The following is a 22,726-nucleotide window of genomic DNA, read 5'->3' on the forward strand; positions in this document are numbered from 1 at the left end:
GTAGTGGCCTTTATACGATTCAAGGCTAACTACCTCGTGGTTTTGGTACCTATGTAACCAGCGTGGGTAACATATACACCAGATGACAATATTCGCCATTTATCCGCTCTGTTGGAAACACGCATTTTGTTCGGACGCATATACATACAATAAAATTGATAGATACTTATAAATGAGTAAGTAAACTCGTGCGCATGCCAGTCTGTGATTGGCAACGATAGTTTGCATGTGTGATTGTTTTTTATACATTTATAAAATGTGGGTTAGTGGAGTGCGTTACAGTAATTAGTGCCTGATAATTTTTAAGTATAGTTTTAATATGTGAGTATATTATTATGTGTTTTACAATTCAAGTTTTGTGTCTTAATCTGATACAGAAACATTTTCATGGATATTTTTCTGATAGTAGTAAATGGTGCTGCACTTAATTTGAAGTGGTTATACTGATGATTAAATTTTCTTTACAAAATGCAAAAGAGAATTGTAAATAATTCACTTAAGATTATAATTGTGATGAGCATATAAAATTTGAATTAAATTCCATTAAGTAGTGTTTATAATATCTCTACTTACTGTTACTTACAATAAAAAATTCGATATGCTGACACATGTAATGTTAAACGTTATGCTTATTCAAATGTATCATATATGACAAATTATAACAATGATGTTCCTAATAAATTAATTAATAGATAAATAGGTTTCATAAAATTACATTAATTAATTAATTACTTAATGGTAATTATTAATTAGACTAACAGAGTACAAAAGTCGATAATGGTAGGATATTGTCCGCAAAAAATTATACACTCAGCATGACTATTTTAATTTAGTTTTTCATTATTTTCTTTTTTATATTTCTTTGATATTATAGAGTTCATTTTATTATAAGACAGGTTTGCGTTTGATATTACCTTACCTGAGAGTTAGCGATGATAACATCTAGGATAAGAAGCGCTTACCCCGAAAATACCTATTCACCATCGACTTGAAGAGTCTCAGGTTGCATTTCTCAGTGTAATTCAATGTAATGATAACATATATTTTCAATATACTACAAAAAGAGTGTTCTATAATAACGTTGGCGCTAAACTTGATGCAGATAAGATAAGAATAAAGAAGTGTTTTGTTTTTATATTATGATCACTTCAATGCAAACTGTACGCAAACTTCAAACTGTAAAAAATATAAATTGCAATCTAATGACGCATTTTAAATTAAAATAAAAAAAAAACAGTACAATACACAAAAACTTATCAACTTCATTGAAAAAAAAGTAGATGCAGAATCAAAGTAAGATTATACTATTAAAATAAAAAAAAAATCAACAAAGCCGGATCACACAATGGTAAAAATTTTGCGTAATATAACGTAACACACATAATGTAGTGTACCGGTTCATGTACTGGCAAATTGGAGGAAACTGCTGAATAAATAATTAATAAATATTATATCTTTTTTTTTCAGACTGATAATAAGAAGTGATATTAACGTGTTCAATAAATATTTATTGCATTTAATTAAAAAAAATGGAGGATCGCGAAGCGCCTGCTCAGGCGCACAATTTGCTCGGACAAAAAACAGCACCACAATCAAGGAGAGTCGATAATGCACTGACTAGAACTTTAAGATCATGTAAGTAGACAGTTTAATGATTTATACGAAATAAATAAACAATAGTAATAAATACCACTGCATTACTCGTATTACACAGATGCTTATTCTATGCTTATTCCCAAAGAGGGTTGACGTCAGGCAGGCGGCCGGTCTAAAACTATAAGCTAAATCCTTTTGTAATATGGATAAAACTATATTACGCCGACTCCAAATAATTATTGGGATAAGGGTAGGAAGATGATGATGACACAGATGCTTATGCCATGCCTAGACCCAAACTAAACAAATCTTGTAGTATGAGTACTAGAGGATTGATAGACATATTTAAATATTATAAATATATAGTTTACATAGAAACACTCAGATTATTACTAAAAAAATACTCAAGTACATACATGTTTGTATTATACAGAGATCGAAGTTGCGACCGTCCAAAGGTAAAGCGGTATGTTTAGCCACTAGACCACAAAAGTTGTTATATATAATATAAATAAATAAGTCACATTATAAATAAACACTTAGGCATTTACTGGTATAGTTGCGGACTTGGTGGTTAGCTTATTCCGGTGATGATAACAAAACACCGTTACTAGGCCAAACATTTTGCCAAGAAACCGGTATGATACAATTGTTATTCTACAATCTTCTAAATTGTAATGCTCCTCCTTACCTTCAAATTCCGCTAAGATCCTGTTATAATCGTCTCTTCTATTCCATTATAATCAATTTGCTTGCCTAACATGGTGACTTATGAATAAAACGACTCAATGAGAACGATCCAAAATATTGATAGTCGATTAGATACGAGTATACCGTGGAAACAATAAGTTACAATCTGCTATCACTTAACTACAACACGCTTATTTATATAATCTTGTGTAAGATATTATTATGCTTAACAAGCATGTATTGCAATCTCTACAATTACAGCAATTGTTGCCACAACAGTTCTAGATAAAATAATAATAATCACAAGTTTATTCTAGACAAAGTGTTTACTCTGCTCGAGATTAGGATGTGCAAAACAGGATGCTAATATATATTATGGTATGGTATGCATATGGTAATATATAAATACAAACAATATTATGAATATCACGGAATATCACACAAGAAACAAATAAGTCATTGTAACACTTTTCACGTTTTTATGTCAAAAATAAATTTCTGCTTCTTCTTAGTCGATTCCTCAAACATGAGGGTCTTTTTTTAATAGATGAAAATGGAATGGTAACCCCGCCTGTGCTAATGGTATATGCTGACGGATCACCAGTGAAGATTGATAACTGAGAATGAAAAAGCAGGTCAGTTAGCCAATCGTGATGAATGTACCTGCAATTCAGCACGATGATTTCCAGAGGGGACCACGGGGAGGTCGACCTGACAGGCAAACATGAGGGTCGTGACTACCAGAAATGCTGCTTCCAAGGAATATTTTCTAAGCTTTCTTTATTGGGGCATTTTGATCGTTGACAGAATATTTAGTTTGGTGGCAGCTCTTCATCTATCGGGTAGAAACCCGATGGACAAAGTAAGACCAATCTTTCTTGTAACAAGATAAGCGCGTAGTTTGCTAACGACTGTCGTTAACATCGCTATTTCTACCTTAAATGATGCTGGTAATAGATTTATCATTTTTTAGTTTATTACATTGTTTATTTTAAAGATTTTTTTTTTATTCCAATAACATAATTAATATTCATTAGTTGTATATTTTGCCACGAATGATATAATCTTAATAGGTTTTATAAATTTCTTGTTACGCAAATCTACGGAACCGTCCAACCGTTAATTAAATAACCGTATGAAATTTTTGGAGCCAGTATTGTTGTTTCTGGACCCGGTAGGTGACGATAAGGGGCAAAACATTTGCCGGTCAGTTTCACTTTTTCAGTACGTTATATTACATTTATGAGTTAGAGACAGTGCATATCTATAATAAAAATCGCATTAGCATATATTTTAAGTTTTTAGAAAAAAGCGATTTAAATTTTGACTAAATGTATATAATGTATGTGACTAAAACTAATATTTCTATCCATCCATTTCTACACAGTAAGCCAGTGTATCGGGGAGCTGGTCTAATTACCAGATGCCTAATATTCCTTCCAACACACTATCTATCGAATGAAAAAGAATTAATATATAACTATATAATATATTAATATACTATGTAATATGCACATAAAAGTACTAGTAAATGACACCTTTATGATTTTTTTTATAAAAGGTACAATGTCGACACTTTGTATTCACAATGAAAGAAGGACATTCACAATAATGAAAAGACTTATACGAGTGCATATTTTTCCTACTTTGTTAATTATAATACAGGCAGGCAAAAGTAATAACGTATTTCTCTGTGTGTTTCAATTATTGCAATAAGTTATTAAAAGACTCATATATGAATATACGTAATAACGCATATTATATGCAACAATGAAAGAGTTATATGAATTTGACTCTTGCATTGCTGTTTAATACGTTTTAATACATTTCATTCCTTATAGGATATGTTACTATTTATGCACGTTAATATTATTACCCTGTTGACCAGTTCAGCTATAGGCTGATTCAAGAGAGAATTTAATAATTAAGTATTGTTGAAATTATCATGAAATACTATTTAATTGAAATTAGTAAAAAATCTAAACGTATCTTCCAAATGATCCTATTAACATCTTTTATACGACGTATCAGATCCAATATTATACATATGACAAATTTAATATACAATTATAACAACACCCATAGCAAAACTCATTGAACACAAAAGTGGGTCAAAAGCTTCCCACACTAGACTTCCCATGCTTGGAACCTGTATTCTAGATTTGCATTGTATTTGATGCAACTTCTACGTCACTGGCGTACAGAAGAGTTCATTGACTTGCAATATAACTAACCTATCTTACAACAAAGCAAATATTCTTTACATAGTTATCAGTTATCGTTGATTGAGTTTTCTTGTACATATTCGTGTCTAACACAGCACTTCTTAAATAATATTAAATATTAATAAATTTCATTTAACAAAATTTGTTTTGGAATTTTAATTAATTTATTGTAAAGATATTGTATAATATATACAAAAAAAAATATAACCGAATTGCGAAATTCCTCTTTTTGCAATCACATAAAACTATCTTTGTTATTAATAAAGATGCATAATTATCGCACAATAATTATTAAAAGAAACACTAGATGTCATGTCGTATAGGGAGGTTTAGGATATGGCCTGGGATAGAACTGGCTGGAAGAAGATGCATGAATTAGTTGCACCGATAAGAGGAACTCTTAAATGAAAAGAGAAGTAAATTATTGTATTGAATTGTATTTTTCATATTTTTATAATATTTTTGCTGGAGGGATGGGTAGCAGAGTCCCTCTTAAAACATCACCAAAAGCCAAACTGCGGTTGCCAACCCTGCCAAGCGTGGCAACTACTGGCAAAATTTATGGGGAAGGTTACGTTTAATAGTGGTTAGTTAACGGCCGATACAACAATAATATGTTTACTTATACTATTGATATAATTTAAAAATAAGATACATTTACAGTCCAAATAGTATTAGACCAGAATCGCGTCAAGCACTAACATTGATTTTATATAGTACGTTTTTTAAATTGTGGAACTGTTAAATCTCAGTGCACAGTTTTGAAGTTAAAATACGGTAACAAAATACCTACGAGTACTAGTAATAACATATGTATATCGCATAGTTACAATATCCCTAACATTTGCTTCTCATTTTCCTTTAGTCCTTTGGGAATTAAGCTGTTGTTTTTTACTTATTTATTTATCACTTTGTTGCACTGATATCACAGGACTTATTGAAGGATTTTCAATAAGCATAGAGTAGTACAAAAGGTGGTATTGCTAAACAATCTCTTCCAAACTTTGGGTAGAAGAATAAATGGGTAGGTAGCGCATTAAAAATAATAAATGTAAAGCTTAACATATATAAATAAGCACAATTATATACATACATAAATATATAAATATACAATACTATTATACATATAATTATAGTAGAATGAAGGAGATCTAAGAGATTATAAGGATAGGTAGTTCTGCACCATAAATTAGGTATCTTGAAGATAGTAAGCATGCTTAATATAATATTAAAAAAAAAAGTTGCGTAACTAATGCGAGAAATTTATTTTAGTTTTCCTCCAGGGCGAACTGTTATTCCGCACAACTGTAGTTGAATGACCATTTTATTGTTATATTAGTAACATTGTAATACACAAGAGTAACGAGTCGTAACAATCTTGACAGAAAGAATCCTTTGGGTATTGTAACGCCAGTTGAACGAAGAAAAGATGACTGATTAGAACTTTACGTATATTAAATAGTAATTATTAACACTCATTAATTCTTCTTCTTTGTCATAATTACATTGCTCACTAATTAATAGGATTTTCCATCATGCTTTTTACAATACCTGTGGATAAAATAAATAAATTAGTCATTATATAATCATTCCTGCAATAAAACTAATTTAAATATAAAAAAATATATCTCTTAAAGGTTAATTTTGTTAATGAAAGAAATTAATAAATAAAAAATGTGTCAAAAATGATCGCATAAAATCACTTACGATAAGGGCTATGTTTTGACTTTAGAATAACATAGACAGACCATTTCAAGGAGCACTCTAAGAGCTAATTAATATCAGAAATTGAAGTATTCCCGTACGTTACCAAAAAAACGTATTTCTACATTACTTTTATTCATTTCAGGTTGTGTCATTCCACAGCGGTATGTATTAGGTGTTATGGGTTTGCTTGGAGTCTGTAATGCGTATACAATGCGAGTATGTCTTAATTTAGCTATTACTCAGATGGTACGATTGAATAAAACTTCAAAAGCCCATGTTGATGAAAATGCTTGCCCTAGTGATGATGTTATTAATAATGTTACGACAATAGTTGCTGAAAAACCGGTAAGTTATGAGATACATTTTATGTTAATTTTATATTCTGTTCTAGGCTTAATAGTTTAACTCAATACGTAATTAAATTGTTACATGGAAATTAATTCGAGTTGTAAAATTAAATAAAACTTGATATATTACACTTTTTTTTTGGTAAATTCAAACCAGTTTCGTGAGGTAATAGTTATAAAAAAGTCGAATGTTAACGTCTAGTTGATAATAGTTATAAAGAGGAAGACTTTGTACAAAAGTCGTTTGCTTGGGCACCTCTGTCTCATTCGTGTTTCAACTGTGAAGCAACTGTGTTTGCATGGCTATGTTTCGGTTTGTAGGGTGAGATATGGCAGTGAATTTACCGGATACAGAGGAATAATACCTGAGTTCTCAGGAAGTACAACGCATGAAAGGTATCATGGGCGATACAGTATACTCTTTTATGTCCATATACTGCTTATGTCTATAGGCGACGGTTACCACTTTCTTTCAGGTCAACCGTCAGCTTGTTTGCCATTCAAAGTAATATAAAAAAAGATGATAATTGTGCGATTTAATATATTTCAATTAAAAAAAAAATTGCAATGATATTAGCTAAGGTCCAACAATAATATTTACGACTAATAATTATAATCATTAATTTTTATATATTTATGCACACTTGCGACATTCAATAAAAAAGTAGCTAATAATCTATTTATTAATTCTAAATAGAATAAATATAACGCTGCGATTATGTTAAAATTTGTATTACTCGTTATAAATTGTAGGCACTATTCCAGTTTCCAGCATCCGAATAATTTTATTGCGTATCTACAAAGTACACATGAATGCCAAAAAAATTTAATTTACTAGTACATTCTTTAAATTTATACAGGATGTACACATTATGGGAACAACTTAATGTTGAATTTACGCAGATGAGCAATTATACAATTTTTGTACATGACATAAAAGGAAATAGGTAGTTATATTTTAATAGGTATTTTAACTACCTATGAATTTAGTTCAATGGCGTTATTCCTTTTACTAGTTACAATTTGTGACCCTGACATATATTTACATGATGACAACGTTTTAATTACCAGTCATGGGAAGCTTTCTGTTTTAAGAGAACACAATAAAGGTCAATTAACACCACTCACATGATTCTTTAATTAAAGTGTTAACTACTATTAAATCAATCTAAATATAACAGAAACAAATATTTTAGCAATATACGCCCTACGCTGATCCTAAATAATAGGACAAAGGAAGGCAATAATGATAATGTTGATGATGATGATGAAATATTTTATTAAGAGAAATGCTTACCTAATCCTAGCAGTTTACTAATTTAGAAGATACAAAAGGGAAAAGCAATCCTCCGTCTTTACGCCAAGTCCAAAAAGAACAAGTGTTGTGAATAGAAGTTATTTCATTTTAAATATTAAAAGTGGAAAAATATTATATTAAAGGCGGTATAAGTTATATGACAACAGCATATTTAATATGTACTATTGTTATCTACACCTTATTTAATTAAAATATCAATATGTTTAGGCAGCTTATAATATTTGATAGACTTTATTAAATGGGATGGAAATGTTGCACCAAGTACACTGACATATAATTATAATATTCGAAGATATTACCTTTCTTTATAGCAATTAGGTAATAAAAATAAAAACAGTAATCTCTCTATTAATCTGTTTGGTCTATTATGAGATAGTACTTTCCATAGACTTAGTGTAACGTACTTCTAAGATATTGTCCGTCTGCTAATGATCTATTAAATAAATCTATTAAGTAAAGTTTGACTCGTATTCATAAGAACTGGTTCATTAAAAAAATAATTCAGCAGTGATTGTTTTTTAATATAATATTTATCTTGCTTGCTAATGAATTTATATAACAAAAACTAGAAATCAAACTAAATAATTAGAGGTCTTTAAGTATAGACATTTTTATTATTTCAATAGATAAATTTAATATTTTTAAATCTTTTAATTTTTATGTTTAATGAACTTACTACGATATTTCCGATAATTGTTTTGACTTCATCCGGAACTTGGTCCAAGGTGAGACGCTGCATCGTAAGCACCTTACTGACCCTGATAAGGACATCTGGATGAAGTCAAAACAACTGTTTAAGAGGATAAATATAATAAAATAATTAAATTGTCATAGGTTTATTCTATATTTTTTTCTGTTTCAGTACGCAATTTTCGATTGGGATCAGTCAACTCAGGGTCTTATATTAAGTGGTTTTTACTATGGATATGCAGCCACTCAAGTGCCCGGTGGTTACTTAGCCGAGAAATTTGGAGGTAAATGGACCTTGGGAGTAGGATTATTGAGTACGGCGTTATTCACTTTCCTCACTCCCATAGTGATTAGGGTAGGCGGAGCCACGTGGCTGTTCATACTTCGAGTTTTACAAGGAATGGGGGAGGTAAATATCAGTATTAATTTTATATGCATGATTTAAATAGTTATAAAAATAAAAAATATAGTCAGTAACCACAAATTTAGGACAATTTATTGTATTATTATTCTACTTATACTCCTATTACAAAATATGAAAGTTTGTTTGTTTGAATGTTTGTTTTTAATGAAACTTAAGATAAAGATCGATCCCGTCTTTAATTTTTTTTTTCAATTATTATTTGATCAGATTTCAATACTCGTTTCGTGAAAATGCTCGTTTTTGTAAATATTTATGTTTTAGAAATGGGCGAAACTTTTAATTTGTAAATAGTTAAAGTTCCATTTAAATTATCAGGTTCTTATCTGTGTACTGAACCAATAGTGCATATAATATTATTTCGATCTAAAGCAATAAAATGTGTGATGATGTCATTTGTGTTATTTATGTCAATAAATAGTTACTGCTTTGCATCAAATGCACCTTAATCTTTAGTAATAGTTACTTTTGCAAAAGAGCATTATAAATAACTTACGAAAACAGGTAATTTATTTTAATGTAATAACTATCGGCTTAACTTATATGTAATGAGATCGAGAAAGCTTGACTAGTTTCGGGATCAATTCGTGATCCTTAGTTATGAGCGACTACGAAGCGAGTGTGAGCCTGACATAATTTATTCATAAATTACCAAGCCGTATACATAGGTATCCTATAATCTTTCTCCGTTTAATAACTTTATTAATTAGTTAACAATTGGTTGAGCCATTAATGTGCCAAAAATAACAATCAAAAAACACAAATATTTTAATATATTATATTATAGTATATTGTAGTATACTACCGGTTTAATTTACGTGTAATTTGATCGTGTGGTCGGTAGTTATTACGCTAAAATATAAACTTACGAAATTATTAACAAATAAAAAAGTTACCTCACGTTATAACTATAGTAAAGATTTAATAAAACAACATTGTTAAATCGATTATAATCATGGGAGTGTTGATATTCTAATAAAGACTCAGTAGATACAAAAATCAATTATGCAAATTTGATTATTAAAGTGCAAACTTGATTATTAAATTGCTATCGCTGTTGTCACTTCTTTTCTGATGGTATTTTCAAGAGTGAACTCTAGTTTCTGTATTACATTATAATATATATACTATACTGGTACTCTAGAATACAGTATATCTTTTTATACGTATATGATACCTAATCGCTCCTATATGAATAAATGTAAGCAATTATGACTCGTATTGTGTTCGTAATATGAGTTATTATGTTTGTGATATGTAGTGAGCATTTTTTAATGCAATATTTGCCTATACTTGATACGGTTTTTTTTATAACACGCCGATATTATATTACAAAGTTTGACTCTTTAATAATGTAACTTTAAATAGTACTATCCAAATTTCTGGGGGGAAAGGGATTGTTAGTAATGGAGACTAAGAATCCCATTGCTAGCAATATACCTAACCAGGTCGACCTCCTCGTGGTTCCCCCTGGAAAATATTATGATTAATTCCAGATGAATTCATCATGATGGGCTAACTGGCCTGTTTTCATTCTCATCGATCACCCTTCACTAGTGCCCCGCTAGCGTATCCCGTTAGCGCAGGCAGGGTTACCATTTCATTTTCATCCAATAAAAAAAAATATCCAAATTTCTAAATCGATGATATTTTAACAGGGTCCAACAATGCCTGCTCTTATGATAATGTTGGCGCGATGGGTACCTCCACACGAAAGATCATTCCAGGGAGCTCTTGTATTTGGTGGCGCTCAAATTGGGAACATTTTCGGTTCCTTCATGTCTGGCATTCTGCTAGCGGACGGAAGAGATTGGGCCTATGTGTTCTATTTCTTTGGTGGATTTGGAATATTATGGTTTATACTGTGGGTAAGTCATTATATATTTATCACTTATTTTCTTAAAAGTAAAGTTATAAATTTACATTATAGCACTATATATTATATAATAGATTTTGTTTACAATTTTATTTAAAGAAGATTTACTTTATGTTTAATCGGTATGCGTTCGTTACGTTCACCTGTATTTATTAGTTTTTCTACATAAAAACATATAAAAATCTAATATATATATATTTGAAAAGAACACTCAAGTTACTTATCTATCGGCAATTTTCTGATCGACTTTATTGATGCACAGCAAAAACTAATAGGTTTATTTATAAAATTTTCTACAAGGAATTAGATACTGGAATATCGCTGGGAATCAGATCTCGCATGGACTTTCTATATTTATTTCTAGTCATATAAAATAATTGTAAATTAAATATGTATAAAAAAGATATTTTTGCCAGAGGGAGATTTTGTACAAAAGTCGTTTATTTGGGTACTTCTGTCCCACTCGTGTTTCTACCGTGAAACAGATATGTTTGCATGGCAACATGTAATACATGGGGGGGGGGGGTGTCATGGGCGAAACAGTTTATTCTGTTATGTCCATGGTACTGCTCATGTATACAGGCGACGTTACCACATTCTATCAGGTTGGCTATCAGCTTGTTTACCATTCTAAGTCGCATAAAAAAATATAATTCGCTGAACCAAGTACATATTAATAAAGTTAAAATTATGCATAAAAAGCACTTATGAATATTCTTTCATAAATTGTCACATTTCGATTAAAAGTGCGTGCAAAAGTATTTTTGGCATATTATCAATATGAGTTCAAAGTTTCATTAAGTGTCAATAACCTTTCGTATTAATATGAAAATAATATTTTTACATACATACATCATAAAACATAATTTCAACTAAGAATATTTTTTTTATTTATAAAAAATAGATTAAATAACAAACAATTCAACTGGATCAATTTAAGATAACAATTAAATGCTCGCTGAAACTTTTAAATAATAATTGATAGATATTTATTGACCAGTGTTTCGTATGCTGTTTGTTTTTCTTTTTTTTTTATTATTTACTGATTTTTTGTAGTTTATAATAGGCATATGTTTAGATTTTTGTGTTGTTTTATTGTATTATTATTTATATAATGTACCACACTTGGTGATAAAAGATCATCGTTTACTACGTAAATAATTTATCGAAATTTGTTTTTAATAGCAACAGAATAAGTATACTTTATTTAATTATAAGTACATACCTACGTATAAATAGTTCAAGGATACCCTCAGCGAAGAATCGATAAGAAGAATTTACGTTACTAAGAGCAACGTACATTTTATTAACAGATATCTTCATTCAAGCCATGAATTATGCCAACATAGAAATACATAATGAAGTACAATGCATTATATATTTGTAATGTTATTGTAATAGTCGAAGTAATGGCTATTTGTTATGTTCATTACATTATTGATGGATGGAAAGGACAAACTTGAAACCATTTTGGGGGACATATAATTTTAGGAAAATAAAATAGATACTCAAGACTATTATTATTATTATTAGACTATTAGAGCAGTCAGAGATATTTCTTGTTTTGTAGAGATGTAGAAATGTGGGCTTAATGATATTTATATATATAAATTCAGAAGGAGTGAAAGAAAGAAAGATTTAGTACGAGATTGTATAATTAATAATATTTACAGTAAATAATTCCAGATATAATAAGTCGCGATACAAAATATAGTTCCGTAAAATTGCTAAGACAAGAAGATTGTCAAGAACGTCACTATTTCTTTTTCTCTAACTATGTAGGTTTGAAAGAGGTTGGTAGCCTACATCACTCCCCCCCATGAGACCTGGTTAAGGGCGATAGAAATCTGGAAATCGGACACGACGTCCAGAACGGGTAGTCCTAGCTACAGGATTGTTCGTGTCTTGGTTGTTAAGTGTAGTGTGATCGTTTAAAATGTAGGCGGGTTTTAACCTATCTATAGAAACAGTGACTTCTTTACCTTTGATTAGCAATTTAAAGGTTTTGTCATCTCTGAGCAATACAGTTTATTACCATTAAGTTACATTGTATAAAAAACATTTGTAAATATAACACACGACGAAATGTGGGCAATATTTCGTCGAACATACCAAAATCTAAAATAAATCTAAAAATGGCAGAAAGCACGACAGTGGCAGTAGTATTCCATAAGTAAAAAAAATTGATTACAATATTAATTATCAAAATCGGTTAGAATTCGAAAAGATATTACGTAATATAGAGATAAAAAATACAGACGTATTGAGAACACCCTCTTTTTCATTGCTTTTGGAAGCTGCTTATAAATATTGTTTCAATTCGTCAATTAGAAATTATTATTAGAAGTACCTTCGCTAGTATAAATAAGTCAAAACATTTTAGAGCGACCTAGATATTTTTACCAAATTTTTATTACCTTATAAGTTAGTTGATCTGATACAATTTACAAAACTCTTACGTACTTAGTTTTTTATAGACCGCAAATTAATTGCTTTTATTATCACTGCTAATTATACAAAGTATAAAAAATAATAAACACATCACCTCTGTTACTATTCTAGAGTCTTCTGTGCTACAGTACGCCAAACACTCATCCGTACATCTCGAAGAAAGAGTTGACTTACCTGAACAATAATGTCACAACTGCCGAGAACCAGAGTGCGAAGGATCCGGTGCCCTGGAAGAGTATATTACGATCAGCACCGGTGTGGGCGCTCGTGTGTGCTGCTGTAAGCTTTTTTATATAACTGAATACAGTTGGTGGAACGTGGAAACCATTATGTTTAAATAATATAAATTTTAAATTTTACACTAGGTACTAGTGAAGAATGAGTGATGTTCAATCAGTTAGTACAGTGGAGAATTTGCTTGGATTTTACCACAACACTAGATAGAGTGACGACCTCTAATGCATTGCAGGGATTCAGTGGATGCAAGTGGCTCAGGACCATTCCTTATGGCAGTCTATGGGGAAGGCCTATGTTCAGCATTGGATATATAATGTCTGAGATGATGATGATGACCACGATTAATCTCCTGACAGATTGAGAGGAATTAAGTAAGAAGAGATCTGTATTACTACCAAGCTTTGTTTCCTACATCAATATATTTAATTGCTATGTCGGAAGTCTACTATCATAATCTTTGGGAACTTGAGAAAGGTAACAAATTAGAAGTACTATAGGTATTATAGAGTATTCTGTGATGACCATGGTGCTGCTTATGTCTATAGGTGATGGCATCCCCAAGTCTCTTACAAAATAAGTCTTCTTGTATAACCTAGGTATCCTAAATACTTTAATAAACCTAAGATTATAATTTCCTTATCTTTATACTTAGTAATATTACTACCATATTTCACCTTTTAAAATCAAAAATACAAAATATATATATATAAGCAAATCTGCTTATCGGCAAAAACACCAGAAAGACAAAAATAGCATATTAACCAATTCTTAGTTAAAAAAATAGTTTGAATTACTTTCGGTTGAATAAATAAAAGTAATAATTACAAATCTATAACAATATTAGTAACTATATTGTATGTTATAAAATGTAATTGTATATCGACGATCGGCATACTCCTATAAAACCTTGACTCGGCAGTAAAATGATATCTTATTGTCAACTCGAAGCCGGTTCACACGTAGGACTCATAACTAATGAGGATATTTAGGTATAACATTATAATTCTAATTACATGCCACGTCTCTATTTACTAAAATATCCTAAGTATAAATCCAGTACATGATGATTTAAGATACTAGGTTAAAATTTGTATCCTCCTGATGGTTTGACTGACGGAATTTGAACCTGCATCACTCAGTTTAAATTAAATGCGTTTCCAATTTAGTCCAAGCAAGCGAGAAATACAAATTTTTAATTACATTTGGTCGGACTTATACGAGTATTTTAGGATTATATTTATATGCCAAAATTTATTTACATGTGTTAAGTCATTTAAGGATGATTGCAATTGAACCAAATATCCAAACGTCCGTTTATTTTTAAAGGTTTAGTAAAAAAAAAATTATGTATTATATTCACTACATAGATTATATTTTATCTATTGATTCTATCGATCATTGCCATTTTTGCTTCTTTGTTGGTTCCATTTCCAACTGAAGTAAATAAGTTTAAAAGCTTTTGAAAACAGTTTAACTTTTAAACGCATTTCCTTTGAGTAAAGTTGGCTTAGCCTTTTCCTTTTAGCCTACCAACTTTTCTATACTAATGTTAAATATAAACTTATAACTAGACATGTGTATAGAAAACTTCAAATACGTGAAGAGATATAAATCTTACAAAATATGAAAATGTAAACATAAAATACATTAAAAAAAAACTTTAATTTAAAGTTTAAATGTTCATAGATTAAAATAAGTATACTAATGCTACACTGTTGAAATACACAGGTCGGTCATGATTGGGGCTACTACACAATGGTGACGGATCTTCCAAAGTACTCCCACGATGTGCTCAAGTACAACATTGCGACCACTGGTACACTGACGGCTCTGCCATATATTGCTATGTGGGTTTGTTCATTCCTGTTCGGCTTGGTATGTGACGTCTGCATCAAGAAAGGATGGCATACAATCAAGACTGGTAGAATTATTCACACTACAATAGGTGGGTATATTTCTAGTTTCCTTTTTCCAATATTAAATCGAATTATTACCATATTAAAGCTTATCTAGTACAAAAAATTTTGTAACAGTAAATTTTGCACAAAGGTTATTTATATAGATTGAAATCAAAATAATTAGCAAAGCTAAACATTTTTTCCAAAGGAGTGTGTTCACAAAAAATATAAGCCTCTCATAACTCAAAAGTTGGACATATGCGAGTACAAAATTTTTATAATAAAAAATGCTGATAGAAGGAGATTACGAGTTATGCACGAATGAAATTACAGGAATCATCTATTTTATAGTCAATTAGTACATTAGTTTTTTGTGATAATTTCAAATTGAGTTCATTATCACACGATTACAAATTCAACGAACAAAAGGCCAATAGGTTATCACCCCATCTACGTCATGAAACTGTTCTCAAAACTACAGGAAAATAGTAGCAAATTATTTATTTATCGAAGTCGATAAAGAAAATAATACATCACATTAAAATTTTGTTTACAAATCTACTTCAATTATAATAAAAATAATAGGAGACAAATAAGAAAGTGTTTGGTAAATAATCATAAAAATCGTTATCAATTGGCGAAAATGTCGCGTAACATATTTACAGACAATAAATACAATTGATTACGCTTTTTTTTTCAATTAGTTGAAAACAATAGATATTTCATTGGTCGATTTCTAGATTTTTAAAATGCAGCCTATGACTATTGAAGTCCATTAAAAAATTTTTATTAGGCGTAAAAATAAATTAGAAACTTATTTCTACTAAAATAACCTTTTAAAAATTATATAAATTTACGAAAATATTTTGAATACGTACACACATAATATTAAAGTTTCTACAATGCATTTAAAACAATGTTTATCAATGACACTTTTAACCTTCATAAAATGCAAATGATAATCTGGTTAGTCGTACGTGCTTAGTGTTAGGTACTTTTAGTAGTAAAAGTATGCAGCTATCAGGTAGAGATGTTAAGCAAATGTAAATAATTATATACTAATATAAATTATAATAGATTATCATTAAAATGAATAATTATTAGGATAATTGTCTAAATTAATATTAAACGAAAAATCAAATCAAATTACCACACAAAACAATATTATATATATATATATATATATATATATATATATATATATATATATATATATATATATATATATATATATTGTTTTGTTTATATAGATACACTCAAAGAATACTTAACCGACTTTAAAAGTTTTGTATTATCTATAGAAAGCTATGTTATCAGCAAATAACATAGATTGTATTTTATTAGTAATTAAGATTGTGTTCAATAAAACACCGACTTCATTTGTGGCAAAACCAGTTATTTTATTATTTTTAACTAAACTACTTACTACACTGTTCTTAATAAAATTTCTATAGTATAAATCTGTAAGTATATCCTTTTAGATGAAAATAAATCTAAATTGGTTTACAACTGACGGAGTTATGAAGTAACAAACATATAAAATGAATACAAAATATTGTAATATAAGTTAAAGTAAACAAAACACAAATATAAGTTTCTTTATAATTGAGATAAAATACTGCACAAAAGAAAAATATAAAACACTAATTTAATTTTATGTTTAAAAATCGTCACAATATTGTATACTGCTGTATCCGCTGACATTGATGCTCCTTTCCACTTTAGGTTTGCTGGAAGAAAACTCTATCAGAGTTAAGCTCGCCTTTGTACTTTTGATTACCTCTGTCATATTCTTATAACTAGTGTACAATAAAGAAAGAAATAAAGAATACTCACTTTGGTCTGCAATTAATTTTTTTTTTCAAATAAACCTTTACTAGGATTTATAAATATAATTTTTTGTTATGATTCTATTTTTTGTTTTATCTTATTATTACTTCTAGCATTAATTTGTTTTAAAGTTAAATCTTTCATTCTATCCAAATAATTATTTACAGCCGCTACGGGTCCAGCGATTTGCATTATCCTAGCATCGTACGCGGGATGTGATCGCACTGCTGCTATGGTGTACTTCGTGCTATCCATGGCACTTATGGGAGGATTCTATAGCGGTATGAAAGTAAGTATTCTCAAATATTATGTACAACCAAAAATCATATGAAGGCTCCACATAATTTTTAGTTCTACATAATCTTCAATTTATGTATTTCATTTTGCTGTTTGCCATATGGTCCCGGCATAGAACAGGCCACCCTTTCCTTTCCCGTGGGTGTCGTACTACTAAGAGAGAGCGAGACTAATGGAGAGCGAGGGATGGGCAGCAGTGTCCCTCTTAAAACATCTCCAAAGCCTAACTGCGTTTGTCAATCCATCTACCAAGCACGACAACTACTGGTAAAACCCTCCAAGGGGGAGGCTTATGTTCAGCAGTGGACAGTTAAAGGCTGACATGATGATGATGATTATTTTGCTATAAATAATAATAAACTCATATATTTTGGTTTAGAGTAGTAATACAATTTATTTATCTAATAAAAATACTGTATAAATTCATGGTAGAATGATGGTTCTATCAATCATACTGTCCACTATTTAAGAACCTTTTTCAAGATCAACTGGCGATTTCGTACGTTCATAAACAGCAAAACTCTACCAAGTAAATACATTTACGGCAATCCTCCCACTACACTAAGTAAGAATGATGACCTCAAATATCGAATAACAACTATCGTAAGTCATATTACGGGTAAATTAAAATGCAAATAATGAGGGTTCCTATCTAGTCCGAAAATAGTCATGTAACGTCGAAATAAATGAGTTAAACTATTATTAACTAGCTGACTGTTTATTGACCGGAATAAAAAGTTTTACGTTTTCTATGGTATACTAAATTTAATAGTGATTAGTTAAGACGCTATAAGGTAACGAACAAATATTACGAACTTAAATACATCAACACTTAAAAATCATTCAAAAATCTGTGAGATTTTAGAAATATCACATCTACTTATATAAAAAATAAAACAAGCTTTAGATATATTATACAATGCTACTCATGTCCAATATAAGCAGAGATATATATGTATACATGTAAACCTAATGTAAAATGCACTTTAATTTAACATAGTAACGACTTTAAATGTGTCTCAAGAAAACGTTGTATGCAAAAGGCATCATTATCATATATATAATTATGTAAAACACACAAAAATTACAAGTTCTTTATCACATTGAAGCATAAATAATTTTTTTTTCAGGTAAACGCATTGGATTTGGCTCCTAACTACGCGGGCACATTAACTTCCCTCGTTAACACCACTTCTACGTTTGCTGGCATAGTGACACCTTATCTTATAGGGTTAATGACACCTAATGTGAGTCATCAATTTTAAAAAAAATGCTTTGTATTGCGGGCTCAGAAAAACAAATAATGAAAAAGTTACCTTTAAGTAATACATTAATATAATAAAAAGATGTAAAAAGGTACACTCAGAAATGGGATATATGTATTTTAGTATATTCTGTGATGTTTCGGCGATGTTTCACTGATTAACCCACTTCAAAAAAGAGTCTTGCAATTCGGTCGTATTGTTTTTTGTTTGTTACTTAATAACTCGGTCAGTTATAAACCGATCTGGAAATTTTTTTGTTTATCTGAAACGATATACTTAGATATAGATTGGTTTCATAGAAATTATGTCAAAATCGGTTCAGCAATTTAATTTTTAAATCAAAATAGATGGTTTAGCTACATTTGAAGTAGGCTTTTTGTGAAATGCAATATTAAGTTATTATTAAGTGGCCATCAGCTTGTTTGCTGTACTAGGTTATATGAAATAACTACGTAGATATTTTGAACTATGTGTATCATCTCAAAACAATATCAGTTAAAAAGAAAATAAAACATAAAAAATAATATTGTGGACATACGTAATGAATAATTGCAGAGTTGCGTGTTTTAACTACCATATTACCCTTAAAGCCATTTATTTCCCTTACGGTTATGACCTCATGCTACGACACTAAGCATAATATTATTTCACTTAAATGCCAGTCTGTTTTTAAGTGGCTGAATTGAATGTCTGTTGAAAATGAAATAAATTCTATTATATTCTAAAATAACATGATAGAACTATATTTTTATATGCTTCTATTATTATTATTACATATATGATCAGCTGTCTACCCCGTAAAGGATCTATCTTTAAAATGTTATCTGCAATGCACTTTAATAGTACAGCAGACAGTTGACCTTTTTTGAGAGAGTTTTGCATGTTTTATGAATATAGTCAATTAGACTATATTCATAAAACATGCAAAACTTCGAATAAACCTCTTAAACAGTAAAGTTTCTTAGCTCCTATCCAATTACGAATTTAGTTTAATAGACAAATAACATATACAAAATCGTATATAACAATTATATATTAATAGGATATTTGATATTTTTTAATAAATATAGAAATATTAAACTAATTTAAAAATTATATTATTATTACAGTCAACCCTAGTAGAATGGCGTGGTGCTTTCTGGGTTTGTTTCGCTGTACTAGTGGGCACCAATGTGGTATACTGCATCTGGGCAGATGGCAAGCAACAGTGGTGGGATGACGTCAGACAGTTCGGATACCCGCCTGGTTGGAAGCATGGACCTCTTATCAAGGAAAATATTCCGAAGCAACCAGAATCCATTAGGTTGGCTGATCCGAAGGAGGTTTACTAGTTTTTGTATATACTCATAAAACATTTATATTATTGTAATGGTAATTATTTCAAATTATCATTAATTTTATAAATAATAATAGAAAAAATAATAATAATGTGTTCACGTAAGAATCTATTTCTCGTGCATATAATGCTATTATAAGTTTAAATGTGTTTAAATGAAATTTAATACAATTAATGTATGTATTTTATTATAAATGTAAAAGTACAAAGTTTGAAACAAATATTTTGATGACATTTTTAGATTATATTGAAAAATAATAATAATACAATAATACAAATATTGTAACAGATCTTAAAATAAGTATTCTATTGTAAATTTTAAGAATGCCAACAATTTAAAGTACATTTACATTTTTAAATTCTATTAATTTATAACCTTTTTTATTATAAAAGTCTTAGTCATGTTTTTATAATAAATTAGATTTTTGTCTGCTATTTCGAATGCGTAAATTTCAAAAGTAGGAGAACCAGTGAAATAATCCACATTTATATTACGTATCAAGATAGTACATACACCAGTTTTAATATAGACCTTCAGAAATACAACTGTGAAAACCGCATTCAATTTGGCACAATACTTTTTGCATGATGTGGGAACAAACATACAGACAGACAGACAAATAAAATTTCTAAAAAATATGGTCATAGCTTCTATTGCTCCTATTGAAACCCCTCAGATATTTTTTTCTTAATTATTTTCCACGTACAAGCATTAACCAGTTATAAATTTATTAGTAAGAAGTAAGATTGGAGATAATTACATGAGTAATAGCTTATATTCAAATATGAAAATGATCTTTGAAATGAATGATTACGAAACGAAAGGATTATGTTATTTATTATATCCTTTTCGTTCTTAGAATTTAAATATAATTAGATAGCGAATATAGTAATAAGTTATATTGACATTTATATTTACTTATGTTTTATATTAAATATTATTTTAGTTACATATTTACAAAATAATAAAAATGTACCTGTCGGCTACCCAAACTGACCTTTTTACTTTTATATAATGACAATGTTAGGCTCTTATCATCGGAAACCCTACCGGTACTTATGAGTACTACATAATTTATGACCGGAATGGATATAGATTACAATAATACTGGCATTCTCTTTCTATGGGTACAGACATCTTTGAGCTAAGGTGCTAATGAATGTGCAATATTATAGAAAGAGAGAGAGGGTATCGAGTTATACCTATCTACTTTAATAAAAGACATATCAGTTGTTAAGTTATTTAAAAAGATTTTTAATTTTTTTTTTAATTTTGGCAGTTGCCATTATATTCAATATGTATAAATAAGGAGCTCACATTTGAGACTATTTGTTTATCTAAACAGGTTAAAATTGAATAAATAATATTGGTAAAACTAAGTAGATATTTGTTATTATTTACAACCATTTATATGATACTTATTGTTCGATAAATAATCAATTCAATCCATAAGTATGCAACTTATATATATAAAAATTGTATAAATACCATAGCAAAGAATAAAATAAAATTCTTCTGAAATATAACTTTATTTTATTTTTTCCTACAACAGTTTCTGTTGTTTCAGTCATAAATTACTGCTTTACATGTGTTTAACACACAATTTTCAAAATAATATTACTGTGTTTGCAGGAGACATCTTTTTGTATACGATATTACAACATACTGACTGAAATAAAATAGATAGACATGATGAAAATAGGAGTCTTCTATTTTGATAAAGAAATAATATTATAATTTAAAACGAACATCAGGAAAAGGTAAGGTTAAGAATATAAAACGTAATGAAGCGGAAATTTTCATGAAACCTAATTAAGCAGGATTAATATTGATCCATGGGACATGTTGACATTTGAAACACCTACCTAATTTATTAATAATAACATACTTATTATATATTTTATAATAACATGGACTAATTTTAATATTTCACTATTAAATAATATATAATAAAAATATAATAAATAATAAAATATACTGAAATTTAATTATTGTTGGTTTCTCAATATTGTGTAATAATAACTGTCCTTGTTTTTAAAAGACAGTGCGCCATGATCTGTTATGTGATACAGAAGAAATAAGATGAGAATTAGACACACGAGAAAAGCGACGTTTTATGCTATTTAGAGATGAGGGTAAATAATATTTTATTGTTTTCCTGCTGATATACTGCTGATTTAGCCATGATATAAAATTCAATGCACACTTACTCAAAGTATGTACTTCATATAGATAATAAGATATGACACGTAAAAATTGGTATCATTTTATTTTTAACGAAATTTATAAAAAAATAGAGACTGTGGTATGGAGCTCTTCATAAAGAGCTAATTACTGCTTATCAAGGGTCGACAATGCCCACATGTCACCAGAGGGAGACTTTGTACAAAAGTCGATTCCTTGGGTACCTCTGTCCCATTCGTGTTTCAACCGTAAAGCAGTTGTGTTTGCATGGCTGTGTTTCGGTTTGAAGGGTGGGGTATGGCGTGAATTTACTGGGTACGGAGAAATAATAACACCTGAGTTCTCAGGAATAGCAAC

General features: G+C 29.6%; 1 protein-coding gene across 3 annotated transcripts; it reads left to right on the forward strand.

Annotated features, from left to right (window-relative positions):
* Positions 1-20: 20 nt before the first annotated feature.
* LOC113512679 (putative inorganic phosphate cotransporter) lies at positions 21-21,711 on the forward strand. 3 transcript variants are annotated; one of them, XM_026896601.3, is made up of 10 exons: positions 21-176; positions 1,468-1,635; positions 6,361-6,563; positions 8,746-8,982; positions 10,653-10,862; positions 13,433-13,600; positions 15,287-15,503; positions 17,454-17,575; positions 18,714-18,830; positions 19,958-21,711. In XM_026896601.3, the coding sequence occupies exons 2-10, from the start codon at positions 1,530-1,532 to the stop codon at positions 20,177-20,179; spliced, it is 1,602 nt and encodes a 533-aa protein (XP_026752402.2). In that variant the 5' UTR covers positions 21-176; positions 1,468-1,529; the 3' UTR covers positions 20,180-21,711. The 3 variants fall into 3 exon arrangements, with proteins under 3 accessions (XP_026752402.2, XP_026752401.2, XP_052759325.1); XM_026896600.3 differs by having other exon boundaries at positions 25-321; XM_052903365.1 differs by lacking the exon at positions 21-176 and adding an exon at positions 1,202-1,348.
* Positions 21,712-22,726: the final 1,015 nt, after the last annotated feature.

The sequence above is a fragment of the Galleria mellonella genome, unplaced genomic scaffold, assembly GCF_026898425.1.
Source record: "Galleria mellonella isolate WM207_F2 unplaced genomic scaffold, CSIRO_AGI_GalMel_v1 utg139, whole genome shotgun sequence".
Lineage (NCBI taxonomy): Eukaryota > Metazoa > Arthropoda > Insecta > Lepidoptera > Pyralidae > Galleria > Galleria mellonella.

What these genes read in the sequence shown, in the direction of transcription:
- LOC113512679 (XM_026896601.3), top strand. Translation starts at nt 1,530, where the DNA reads ATGGAGGATCGCGAAGCGCCTGCTCAGGCGCACAATTTGCTCGGACAA. An exon ending in AATTATTCACACTACAATAG is followed by an intron (nt 15,504 to 17,453) that starts GTGGGTATATTT and finishes AATTATTTACAG; the next exon opens with CCGCTACGGGTCCAGCGATT. An exon ending in TAGGGTTAATGACACCTAAT is followed by an intron (nt 18,831 to 19,957) that starts GTGAGTCATCAA and finishes TTATTATTACAG; the next exon opens with TCAACCCTAGTAGAATGGCG.